Source organism: Semicossyphus pulcher, unplaced genomic scaffold (genome assembly GCF_022749685.1).
Source record: "Semicossyphus pulcher isolate SPU_LCO1_2020_fin unplaced genomic scaffold, fSemPul1.0.p SCAF_4, whole genome shotgun sequence".
In the NCBI taxonomy this organism is placed as follows: domain Eukaryota; kingdom Metazoa; phylum Chordata; class Actinopteri; order Labriformes; family Labridae; genus Semicossyphus; species Semicossyphus pulcher.
Window position 1 is genome coordinate 18,164,852 of NW_027211715.1, and position 13,543 is coordinate 18,178,394.

General features: G+C 42.9%; 1 protein-coding gene across 3 annotated transcripts in view; it reads right to left on the reverse strand.

Annotated features, from left to right (window-relative positions):
• osbpl9 (oxysterol binding protein-like 9) overlaps window positions 1-13,233 on the reverse strand; it is a 31,116-nt gene extending 17,883 nt beyond the window's left edge. For 2 of the 3 annotated variants that reach the window (XM_069679655.1, XM_069679654.1), the window contains exons 1-4: window positions 13,123-13,233; window positions 11,082-11,132; window positions 8,005-8,083; window positions 1,072-1,148 (exon numbers count right to left, since the gene is read on the reverse strand). In XM_069679655.1, the coding sequence (XP_069535756.1) occupies window positions 1,072-1,148; window positions 8,005-8,083; window positions 11,082-11,132; window positions 13,123-13,233 (318 nt within the window). Of the gene's footprint in view, window positions 1-1,071; window positions 1,149-8,004; window positions 8,084-8,252; window positions 8,271-11,081; window positions 11,133-13,122 lie in introns of those variants that run through there. The other variant, XM_069679657.1, reaches the window with a different exon arrangement.
• Window positions 13,234-13,543: the final 310 nt, after the last annotated feature.

Below are 13,543 nucleotides of genomic sequence, written 5' to 3' on the forward strand. Positions count from 1 at the left end.
GCAGGCAGAAGAGAAAACACACAAAGCAGCAGCAAGTGCTGACAGGAACACGCATTAACAGCCACTCTGATTGGCCGAGGCAGCAGAGGCAGATGTTTGGTTGATCAAGCAAGCAGGTTTCCGATTTGTTACTGCCGGGTCACATGATGCTACGACAGCAGCGCGCTAACACCGCAAGAGTGTGTATGTGTCTGTGTGTGCAGGCACACGTAGCACGTCACAAGGATTTGCAACGGGGGGAGGGAGGGGAGGCAGAAAGAAAAAGAGGAGGGAGGGAGGGAGAGCATATGAGAAGGTTGGTCATGAGGTTGAAAAAAGGAGGAGGGGATGGGTGGAAGGAGCTGGACGTGGATGATGACGGGAGGGGGACAAGGAGAAAGGTTTGCTTTAGGGAAGGAGAGCAGGAAATAAGGTTGGCCAGAGAGAAAACAGCTGGAGGGCAGGACGAGCAGGAAAAGAACTGGCTGAGACACACTCGGTCTCAACAGTCTTACTGCAGGTCGGCAGTAAATCAAAGAGATAGAGGTCTGTCCATAAAACTCCTGACACTGGGCCACATCAGCCACATGTTGCCAAAACATCCTCCATTTATGATGGCTTTAATGTCACCATCATATCCATTTCTGCTGACAAGACTCTTTGCTGACTCTTAACTGCTCTGCTGAGCAAAACAATCCGGTATGAGCAGCACGCATGGAGCTAAAAAGGTGTTAAAAAAATCCCTCAATGTCAGTATACTGGTCCTGTTGTGTTGCCGCACATGACCTACAGAGTATGCAAATGTCTGCAATCAGAGGTGCAATAAAAATCCCACAATAAAATCTGTGTAACATCCATCCTCTTCCAGACTCTATCTATACGAGAGGTTCAGGTATTACAAAATCCAGCATGTTTGCTAACGGCAACAGAAAGTAAACAGTAAAACCACTTATCCTGACAAACACCAAGAAGCCCTCCAGCAAAACGACTTTTTCTTGTATCTTTAGAGGGTGGATTAAACACACACACAGATGTGGAAACACACACACTAACGTACACACACACGTATAGAAAAAGGTTCCTGTTACTTACTCTGAGTTGGAGGGTGTGACGGAGGATAGTTCCCTCTAAGGCGTGGATCCACTTCTCCCGCTCGTCTGCATCTCGGGCTGAGGGCAGAAGCACACAGACACACCCAGTGAGCCACGTTTTCCATGCAGACGCCGTCAGTAGTAGACGCTCGCGTTACACACTAATGGCATTGAGACACAACACTGAAATGACATGAGGACTGGGGACGCGGTGATGGACGCTGTGTGCTGTACTAGAAACTTTTTAATCTGATATATGATTCTGCTAAAACTCATCAAATCATAAATGTAACTTTCAAAATAAGACAACCACAAGCTTTATTTGTATAGTCTATTTTATATATTATAGAGGAGGATAATCTGCTTTAGAGCTGAAGTAAACAACACACATTCAAAACCACTGGCAGGACAAATAAAATCATGTAAGATGATGAAAAGAAACAGACACAATAACTTCCTGCCTTAAAATCAAAAGCAGAAAGATGTTTTATTGATACCACTCTCTTATCTGTTTAATGAGCCAGTTAGCTTATCTTAGCCCAGCATACAGACTTGAAGCTTCGAGAGACAGTTAGCCTGGCTCAAAGGTCTAAACAAAAAAAAATCAGCAGGTAATAAAAACTTTGAGCCGCACCTCTAAAGCTCATACAAATAATACTTTATATCTTGTTTGTTTAATCTGTAGGATAAAACAGGGAGGTAAAGCAACACGTTGCCTTATGTGATGGAGTATTTGTTGGCAAGGTGCACTCAAAAAGCCTTTGCATTTACATTACAGACTGGGTCTCTGGTGCGACTCTCGCAGAAAGAATCACAAGCGGCGCCCAGTTAGTGACGTGTTTTCCATCACCCAGCAGTGGTTGGTCTGCCAGAGAGGGTAGGCGGAGCCAAGCGGCTGCTTTTCCGGTCTCAAGTGTTGCGAGTAAACAGTAATCTACTATGGCTGAACAAACAAAGAAAAAAATCGATGACTACAGATACAACTTCAATCCAAAGAAAAAGAAACAAATTCGACGCTCAGATGAAGGCAAACTGTCTAAAAAGGAAAGAGACAGCCAGCGAGGAAAATAAAGAGTTACAACCAGAGCCGACTGTAGACGTCACACATGTGACACTGTCTGGATATCTGGGAAGTGTGCTCCCGCAATTACTGTTATCGCCATAGAGCTGAACCTAAAAATAGTACAGCGGGTATTGAGCTTTGACGCAAGGCCATATGAATGATGTTGATGCTTTAAATAGTACCAACTCAATCAATCAATCAATCAATCAATCAATCAATCAATCAAGTTATATGATCATTGTTAAACTGAGGAGTGAAAGATCCTTTAGAGAGGGGACGCAGTGCTGATTCTCGCCTGTGTTTTTCACACGGAGCTTTTAGGATCTGTGTGTGAAATGGAGCTGGGCAAGGGTTGCACCCTGAGAGCAAAGACAGAGAACAAACAGACTGCCAGTGACATTAAACAGTGACCCAACACAGGCCGTGACACACACACACACACACACACACACACACACACACACACACACACACACACACACACACACACACACACACACACACACACACACACACACACACACACACACACTTTAAAATGCCAATGCCATACAGAGATACAATATTTTGTTCCAGCACACGGCCAGGATTGACTCAATCTGGTCAGGGTGCAGCATGTATACAAGTCCGACATGTATTCATGGACTGCAATGAACGTAGCTTTGCTTCTGCTTAACTGTGCATGTGCATGTGAATCTCAGTCAAAAAAACTATAGCTCTAAAAGCTGTGAAAGAAGAACTTAATAAGATATATGCCATCGAATTAGCTAGCTAACTATATCCTGTGCAAGAGTCATTTTTCATAGAGCTGGTAACAAGACAGTGCAGCAGATGAACGGCTGTGCTAGCACGCAGGCTGAGCAGCGCTACAGCAGAAAAGCTTTTAAAGACATTAAAAGGCAGCCGAGGCTCAGGCCAATCCACTCAGACAGCGCCTCGCTGCCCTCTCACTTTCCCCTCAGCCAAACAGACTCTCCAGAGGAACAGATTACTGCGGCTAATGTTGTTGAGCTCTATTCATGACAGGGGAGAGTTAGCAGCAGGGGCCATTCAACAAAAACAAATACTGTAACTGTAAGAACTGTGTTGCAAAGTTCAATCTTTGTCCTAAGCTGTGGCTCACTTGTGCACTATGATTTAAATATACAAGAAGGTAGGAGGAGACCCAACAAATCTATAAGACGCTAGACAAGTGTACAATCACATGAGGCAACTCACCACAAGAAGCCGTGACAGCGACTGTCATCTGACAGGAACGTCCTTAGTTAATCTGCAGCGTTACATGTTTGAACAACAAGAGAATTATTTGTCCCTGGAGGGTTTAAGAAAGGAGAAGGACGAGCCAAAGTTAGAGGAGTGGACAGTTTACAATAACTATCTGACCAGAGTGTAGCACAGCAGGTGTCCCACTTTCTGGTGGGCGTTACTCAGAAGTTAGTGGTGCTAAAGACTTGTCACAAGGTGCCATATGAAAGTGAGAATGCCCTTTGACATTTTCTTGTGTTTTGACCTCACATGGAAAAAACCTTGAAGTCCTGTGCAGTGAAAAGGGTACAAAGGGCCTTCAACATTGCAGCAATTATCAAAGTTTAATAGAGGAGCAAAGGGGGCAAAAGTCTGGTTTTGTTTTCTCCTACAACTGCACAATCCTGACACAGTCAGGAGTTAAACACTGGATTGCACCTTCTAAGAGTGCAACACAGTCTCAGCTGCTATGTCATAACACAGGAAGCAGATAGGTGCTAACTGAACTCTATTACTGTTGTGTCTGATTCTTCTGTTACTGTCGTAGACAGCAGAGAGGCACAGTCAGGCTATACAGAAGGTGCACCGCACACCAATACACTCCAATCCACTGAATGCATGCAAGAAACTACTTGTGTAATACACAGGTAAACACTTCTTTATCATTTCAGCTGTGCTTTTCAGTGAATTGTTCTGCCTTGTGTCAGCGATGCCACAAGAAGGCACGACATTCTGCGTACTTGATTTTCTTCTTTATGCAACTTTGCCTTTATAAACATAAGTTTAGAGCTCAATGGAAATGAGGGGAGAGAGATCAGACATGAAGGGTATTGACTTGACTTCTTCCAGGGTTATTCTGATTAGGTCACCTTAAACCTCTGGCTAGCAGAAAGCATCATTTTATTATTCATTCTGTAACTATATCCTGTAAACGCAATGAAACAGCATTATGACACGCCTAACAACCTTTAGGTACATCCTTAATTCTTCTAGGAAACTTCTGCCAGATTATGTTCGTCTAGATGCTCTTCTATCTGACTTATAGCCTGCAAATTGTATTCAAAATCAGCACTAATTTGGGTTTAAAGGTATAAATTCAGTTACTGAAAGTTACCGTCACCTCAATCTCGGATCCCATCGTCTATAGCCTGATGACGATATAGCCTCTGGGGACAACAGTGAACATGCCGGGCATGTCAGGTTTAGCCAGTGGTTAGCAATAAACGACTTCCAGTCAAGACTTCCTTCTCTGTGTGCTGCATTGTTCACAGATAAAGAAACCATTTTTCTTGTGATTTACTTTAATTAACTGGTCTTGCCTTTGCCAAAATTTCAACATGATACAGATTAGTAAAAATGATTTGTCAGGTCTGTCCTTGATCTGATGCATTCAAGGAAGTCGGGAAATCTGAATGCTGAACGGCTTTCGTGCCACAGCGTCAGGGAATTTATCTCAAGTTGAATTTTAAATCTTGAACAGATCGTTAGCTGAACTTGCTGGAGATGTTTGTTTATAGAGATTAAGAAGAAGCTAAATCATTGTCAGATGACGCTGATGGGAGCCGGGACGTCATTACACAGGCACACAACGTTCCGCCTGCTTTTGCTCTCCTCATGGACTGTTTTTCCTGCATACGCCACAGCCTGCTAATACGTGAATGGTCAATATTACTCGGACAACAAACGTAATACAAACGGAAATCACTTGACGTCCCTGCCTACAGATTCTTCATTTCTATGTAGAATCTATAAATAGAGATTAGCTCATCTAAAACCTCTTGCTATCAGTAAGCATCATATACGTGTATGTTACATACTGTAAACGCAATGAAACAGCATAATGACACACCTAACAACGTGCATCCAAATTGCACCTACCTAGGTACATCTTTAATTCTTCCAGAGCACTTTTGGCTGATTATATGTTCCTCTAGCTACTCTTCTGTCAGACTTACAACTTGCAAATAAGCACTAATTTGGGTTTAAAGGTATAAATTAAGTTACTGAAAGTCACCTAGACGGCAGAAAATACTATTATAGGCAAGTACACAAAGACAGATGGTGTTATTTTCTGTATCCAACATGTACAGTACCACACAATTACAGATGAATACCATTTCCTGCTGACCCAAAGATTACTCCCTGTATCTCAAGGGAGAAAGCACGAGTAGGGTCTCTTAATCTAGACTGATGCTCTGGGCAGTCAGGGTGGCCCGACATGGAGGAAGGAGATTGATAGCTACTGTAGATAAGAGGAAGCAAGTGAGAGCAGAGCGAGAGGGGGGGAAAGAGGAAAATGGGAAGCAAAAGGGCTCTCAGGCAACTCTGATGCACCGCCGGGGGAGAGGGCTGATGAATAATGGATGCTCCTCTAAATAGAAAGACAGTACAGAGCTGCACTCGGGGCTAGCACTGTGGCCGGCTCTGAACTACAATTCAACCTGCGAGCCGGACTTTTCCTCAAACCTGGAGAAGTGTGACGTTTTTTTTAGACCATAACTTGGATAATAAGCCGTGAATCAGCAGGTGTTGGAAGCTTGGTACGAGTCTAAGGTGCCTTAGCCCATACCTGACTCACGCACTAGGCTATACATAAATGCACACAAGCGTATAGTATATATAGATATATGTGCATCCTGGGAGACCGACCGCTCGGATCATTTTACAGCATCAGAGAATTCTCCTCCTGCTCAACATCCTGTGCATCCCTCGATATCCAAGCCAACAGCTGATGTGTCCAGAATCTCATGTTCTCAAACATTAAGAGCTTATTTCATCGTCGTAGTGATACGTGAGAGGGTAGAGAGCTTCTTCGGGGAATCTGGATTGTAAATCTGAATCTGAGTCTTTGGTGACATTTTCATTGTTTCCCCTTAAAAAAAAAAAAAAAAAAAGAGGATGATAAGGAAACAATGTAGTGCAGTGATGAAGGTAGGAAATGCTGCTTTCAAACACTGCCGGTTTAGCTGAAGAAAAAACTGACTTGTAATTGCAAGTGGGCACGAATGTTAAGATCTTGTAGCATTTACTACATGTTTCTTTATTAAGTTGCTTTCCAATGCAACTTTATTCTCCCTCACCGAAATTACTGTATTAATGAAGCATTTGAATATTTCTCATTCATTTTGACTGAATTAATCGTATTATAATTTACAACTTAACATACAAAAAAGTGTAGAAATGCACTTTAAACTCACTAGGGCAAAACAGCTGATGCCAAAGATTCACTGTGCTGCAGAAAGTCCCAGAATAAATAAAGCACATGACGAAGAAGCTATTCTTTAATGACATAAATATAGCAATCATGACGGAAGGATAATCTAAGAGCTCATCAATATTACGCCAAACCGGCAAAACCAGTAAAGAGCAGGATAAACAGCAATCACAACAATCATCCTTTTCTAAATAACACGTCTAATCTGTACAAACACTCGTCTGATTCAGGACTCCGCACACACGCTTCTCTCCGTAACACTTCCTCTGAGCTGACAGTCCACATGACTGTATTCTGAACTGTCCTTGAACCTCCATAACAAACCGATATATACTCAAGCGCCACAGAACAAACTGCTCCACCCTGACTGCACATCCCAGAAGACAAACAAACAAACGCCTCCTCTCGATCCTTTCTGCCCGGGACTGGCATGCAAGCGCACCATGAGACGTGCACGGTTTTCTCCTTACCCTTGCGTTTGTAGAACCACAGCATACAGCTTCGGAACACAGACATGGGAGAGGGCATGGAGGAGGTGAGAGGGGCGCGGAGCCCATGGACTGTGGCTGGTGACCCTCAAGAAAGGAGGTGAACGGAGGAGGGGGAGCTGGTGGGGAAGTGTGAGGGGATTTGGGGTTTGAAGGGGAGGGGATGGATACAAATGGACAGATGGATAGACAGATGAAGGAAAGGTGGAGGAGGTTAGTCAAAGACCTGGAGGAGTGATAGAGTAAAAAAAGGGTGTCTGCGGTGTACTGGAGTGGACGGCTCCCTGTCAAAAAAGGACTAGCTGGAAGAATGGGAGGGGGGCGATGCTGTAGGTGGGAACCAATCCTGTCCCTATGAAGAGAATCGGTGTGTAGAAAGTGAGCAACGGCGGCAGCATTGGAGAAGCGAAGGTCGAACAGCGGCAGAGACCTGAGCTCAGCTTCCAGCTCAGCAGTATTCCCTCATTATTCCCAGAGGCTCAACTGCGGAGACACACAAGCAGCAATCTTCCTCCTCAGCCACAACCGGGAGGACTGAGGGGGGGGAAAAAAGCCTTACTTGCTGGTCCTCTTCCAGAGGAATCTGTGGAGCTTGCAGTGGAACAAATCGCATTTATCTACAGAAAAACGTGTCAGTCCAACTTCACAGAGCTCCGCGGGGAGGGAGAGAAAAAGCTCAGATGCACAGCACACGCTTTGACATTGTGTAGATGCCTGCGTGCATGCGTTTCCTGGCATTAGAGCAGACCAATCCGAGTCTTTAAAAGGCGGGGAGGGAAAGAGGGGTGAGAGAGAAAGAGAGTGAGGTAGAGAGAGAGAGAGGAAAAGAACAGCAGCGACAGATCGCAGAGAAGGAAAGCGAGTGAAGGCATCACAGGGGAGAGGGGGCATGAGGAGGACTTAATTAAAAAGAGGACATCCTACCTTGGAAATGAAAAGTCTTCTGGTCCACAGTGATGGTGAATGTGCTGTCGTCCTCGTCATCGATGCCGATCACAGCTCCCTGGGCAAACAGAGAGAGGGAGAGGGAGAGAGCGGGACACGTCATACTCCAGTTTCCATTTCTATCCTCATGCCCTCCACATGTTCCTGCAGCCCCTGACTGCCTCTCTGTTGTGAGTTACCCTCGGTCCATCTAAGAACATCGCTCTCCCCTCAGAATCTCCTCTTACCTTATCATGACTATTACACAACCAATCTGTGTTTCTCTCTCTAAGACACACACACACACACACACACACACACATCCGAGAGCAACCTTTTGGAACATGGGAGTGAGGAAGGGAGGAGGAGGAGGTGGGATTTGGGAGAAGGAAGGAGGAGAGAGGAAGTGAAGGGTGGAGAGAAACAGACACCAGGGACCTGCAGCTTGCAAGCAGCCAACAGGAGAGAAAGAACTGCAGAGAAACGGCCCGCTGGCTAGCCGGGACATTAGCTCCTAGCAACAGAAACAGGGCGTGTGACTCATAGAGCAACCTGCAAATAATAACAACAACTACAGCTGAACATATTTAGCAGTCAAGTACACAAGCAATACATAAATACCAACTATAAAGAAACTTATGTATCTGATTTCAGACTCTGTGTATTATAAATTTAAAATTAAGATGTTTTGGAGGGGAAGTCCATATAAGGAGATATAATGCAGACAGCATTTTACTTTTTGAAATCACTGCTCGCTAATGAGCATCTCTTGTCTTTTCATTACGTCATGGGATAATGTACTCAAACTGAATTATTCATACAGCATAAAGTATAGTATAGCGAGATATCATCCCTGCCTTGATCCCTCACCTTGACAGGTTGAGACAAGTCAGCATCTTTAACGCTGAAATAGCCCTCTGCTTCCCTCGCTCTTCATAAGAGTTTCTAAAGATGCTGCTTTTTGCTGACTTACAGACTTATAAATTACCATACACTTCTACATGTCTTTCACACAGTCACCAAAACACTGATGCACTGCAGATTTTTTAAACTGATCATTTAGTGTTTTTACTTTCGTACACAAGGACACTCTTTATTTGACTGACTAAAAAAATGGCAGTCAAATAAGTGGCAGTTGATAAAAACTACACTATTGTAACCAGCCAACCCAAACTAGATCAGACATGTCTTGTTTAACAGGAAAGAAGATCGCAGCTGGTGAAAGAACACCTTGTGTGAAACTGAAACTGTCTGCAGGGTTTGATAGAAAATATAAACAGCTACAAAGATGAGGGGTTCGATACAAGCTAATCTACATATTTTTTTAATGTTTAAATTAGTTTTTTGGCCTTTGTTGGTAGGACAGCTGAAGATTGACAGGAAACATGGGGAAAAGAGAGAGTGGGGTAGACATGCACCAAAGGCCAGAGAGTCAGAGTCAATCCCACGACTTTTGCCTCTGTACATGGGGCAACTGCTCCATCGACTGAGCTAAACCAGGGCCCCAACTAATATTTATTTTTAACTCCAAACAGACATTATTTAATTTTTTTATTCGGAGGCATAAAATTTAAAATAAAAAGTGTTTATAGCCTTGATTTAAATGATGATTGATCAGAGTCAAAAGTCTACATTACAGTTAAATTTTAAGGTGTAAACAAACTTTTAATTGTTTTTCTATTGATCTATCAATTATTTTTCACATCCATGAGGCATATCGTTAAAGTGTTGTATCACAATGCATGTTTTCACACTGTTCCCACCAAACTTAAACTCCCACGGATGACCCATCGGCCCACAAATGACATTGGATCCTCTTTTCAGGTAGTCTCAGGAGATACTTCCTCTCTTCAGTGACATCTAAGAACACATTTTCAGGGTATTCTGCAACGCCGTTTTTCCTTACACAGGTGTTGTGGCATAAAAAAGGCTTCGCAAGTGCTCATGTGAAAACACATGAGACACTTCACCTTCATGATTAAGAAAATTGTCAACAAATAGACATAAGAGGGGATAAATATGTGCCTGACAGTGGAAGATTTAACTGACTCGCCTTAAAACCGCCTTGAAAAAAATAAAAGAAAAACAAATGTTTCAAAGCCAGCACAAGTAATCCTTCCTTCCTGGTCTGGATCCCTTCTGGCTTAACTCAGGACAAATACAACACCTCATAATTTAGAAAAATACTAGACTATTCTTTCAGTCAAAACAAATGTAGAGTAAGCCCTTTAAACAGTGTAACTGCTGCCATCTAGTGGACAAAAACTGAAAACACTGAGGGCCTTCACTTGGAGAGCTTCGGATATGTCTGCAGGAAACAATCGATACTGTCTGAACTACGTCTATTGAATTCAACATTTGGTGACATTTGCACTAAAACTGCAGCCTTTTACAGTCAAATGACAAAGCAAACCTTCTAAAAAGTCACAAGAGATGCATTGTACGACAAAAATACCCTGAACTTGAAGGGAATCTTTTAAAATATCTGAAAAAGCAGGCACGCAACTCATCCCAGCACACAGATTCATCTCCATCCCCCGAAGTCAGCAACCTCGGCATCATCCTAAACTCCACCCTCTCTTTCCAGGCTCACATCAAATCGGTCACCAAATCTGCTTTTTACCACCTCTGTAACATTTGCAGACTCCGGCCATCACTCTCCGACTCTGTTGCAGAGACCCTGTTTGGGGTTCCCAGCAAAGCCCTGGACAGGCTCCAGTACGTCCAAAACTCAGCTGCCAGGGTTCACACCCACACCAAGCCCTGGCAGCAAATCACCCCCACCCTCATCCACCTCCACTGGCTCCCTGTCAAGTCCCGCATGACCTATAAAATCCTCCTCCACACATACAAGTCTCTCCATTCCCTCGCCCCCCAGTACCTAAAGGACCTCCTCCATCCCTACACCCCATCCCGGTGTCTGCGGTCCTCAGATACAGGCCTGCTCTCCATCCCTCCCTCTATCCTCCTGTCCTGAACTCAGCCTTCAGTGTTGCTGCACCGACCCTCTGGAACTCTCTGCCTGCAGAGATCCGCTGCCTCCCTGGACATCATTCTATCCATAATGAAAATCTTACCCTGAGTCGCACACAGCCTCTTCTGGATCCTCGCATCATCTTGTCCTTTGACTGTAAATTAACAACAAAACAAATCACAGATTAGTATGCAAGTACATTTATTTTTAAACATAAGAAGTGGATGGATGGATATTTTGGCATGTCATAGTAAAAACGCAGCAAGGTGTATTTAATAACTTTAACGATGGCTGAATTCCATTTCTGTTTCAGGGTCCTGATAATGTGCATACTGGCTCACTGTCATGTCAACATTTAGGTTACTGGGACACCTAACTAGGACAAAGCCATAATTAACAATGTTAGGAACACCTGTGCTTTTTAAACTATGACGGATTAAACTGCCTGCCATGCATAAGAGCCCATACAGACACAATGCACAGCTGCAGCATGAAGTCTTTTTGTTCAAGTTAGAATCACTTTGTAGAGGTTTTAACATGTCAGCTCCATAATATGTACAAGGATAACTGCATATAAACTACAGTCAGGTTGTCCTGTAGGATGTAAGGCTATTTATATCTATGAGCAATTTGATCCAACTATAGCCTGAGAGTCTCTGCTCTAAAGAAAAAAAGAAACTTTGGACCAAAATCATACACAAGGTAAAGTCATAGCGCCTGAAGTCTATCCCTTGAACTCAACTCTGACTCAGTTTAATTTATGGGCCTGATGATGTAAGACGTATAAAAAAAACCCCAACTGTATTTATCCTATCCAACAGATAAATAAAACATGATATACATTCTGTTATACATCAGGTTTGGGCTGCAACTAACCATTCATTACATTGTCAGTTAGTAAATATTTTACATCACAGTATTGCAAAAACAAATCTTTTGAAAATAAGAGTTTTGTTTGTCCAGCAGTCCACACTTCAACTTATATATTTAATTAATAATCATAAAACAAAGAGGAAAAGTAACAGTAACATTTTCCTATTTAAGTAGCTGAACCCAGCACATGGTTGCATTTTAGCCTTGAAAATGACTCAATCTACTATACAAATGTAAATCCACAAATCCATTTACTGTCTCCTCTCTGACTCCAAGATACAGTTTGAAATAACTCCTAGACTTTTCTGATCTGCTTTGACATGATTTTCTACATGAATCAGATTCAGGACTCAAGCTTTCTTCCCAGACAAGTTGCGGTGTGACTTTGAACTTGAACGAAACTGACATGCCAAGTCTGGATCAGCAGGAATTTGTCCATATGAATCAAAATATACATTAAAGGCAGGATTATTTTCACACAAGGCACAATATCTCTTCCATGACAGTCATTGTTTTAAATCCAGCAATCTGAACAAACCTCACCTTCAGTCAGCCCTCAGGGTAGTGTCTATTCGGAGCTTATGGCTTACTATGCATGGTTTTAAGACACGGGTTATTGAAAAAGTACTTTTGACAACTGTGTACGTAAATAAGTTAAAGTAGTGCTGTCATTAAACTTTCTCACTGGTATGGACATTTTCTTTTGTTATCTTTATGACCTTGTTTCAACACCAATAACACTGACTTGTTTACTCTTGCCTTTAGCTGCCCTCACTCATCACAGGACAGTGAATTCATGAAAAATCTCACTGTAAGCTACTGTCCCCTACCGCGGTGTCTTGTTAGCTATTTCTGGCTAGCAAACCAGCGAGTGCCGGACTCGTATTGAACTACAGGGGACAAATATAGTCTCATCAACATTCATAAATCTGACTCTCTCTCACTCAATCCAGTAAACTATTCACAACAACGTCCCGAGGAGTCATAGTTTTTCTGGATTTAGCTTAGCTAGCTAGCTAACTACATTAGCGGACGTGTAGATAAAATACTGCCATTCGATTGGTCGGTTGGTCTCTGAGGAGCGTTGCTATTGGCCAACTTAATGATCTGTCACCATAGAGACTCGCCTCTTTGTGCCAGCTGAGACTCCCAACTCCTGACAAACACAAGGCCCTTATCCCACTTTGGTTTAACAACCAAGGACCACTTATACATGCCAACCTCTTTACCGGCTCAGTTTAGTATGTACAAAGCCGTGAAAATGAACGTACCGTATAGTATGACAGCAAGCCGGCATTGTAGTCCAACACGAACCAGCGGTACTGCCAACCTTTCATAACGTTGGTCCACTTGCTAAGCGGCCCCTCCATGATGGACGCCATCTTTACAATACGCTACGGCTGGGAGGAGTCGAATAAGGTGTGGGCAGGCGTCATCGGGAGGATGCTGCTGCTGATGCGCCCATATCAGGAATGGATGAGTTATCCCTTTAATGTATTAAACGAAAAACATGAATTGTCAAAGACTTGAATTTAGTATTTTATTATTTATTTATCATTTTATTTTAGTAATTTAGTTACAACATCTCAATAGGCAAAGTAATCTATGCAGAATGCACCCTGTCAATGTTACTTTTTAATATTGGATCATCTTTTTTAATACATGAACATGTAAGCAGTATTTTAATGTAGT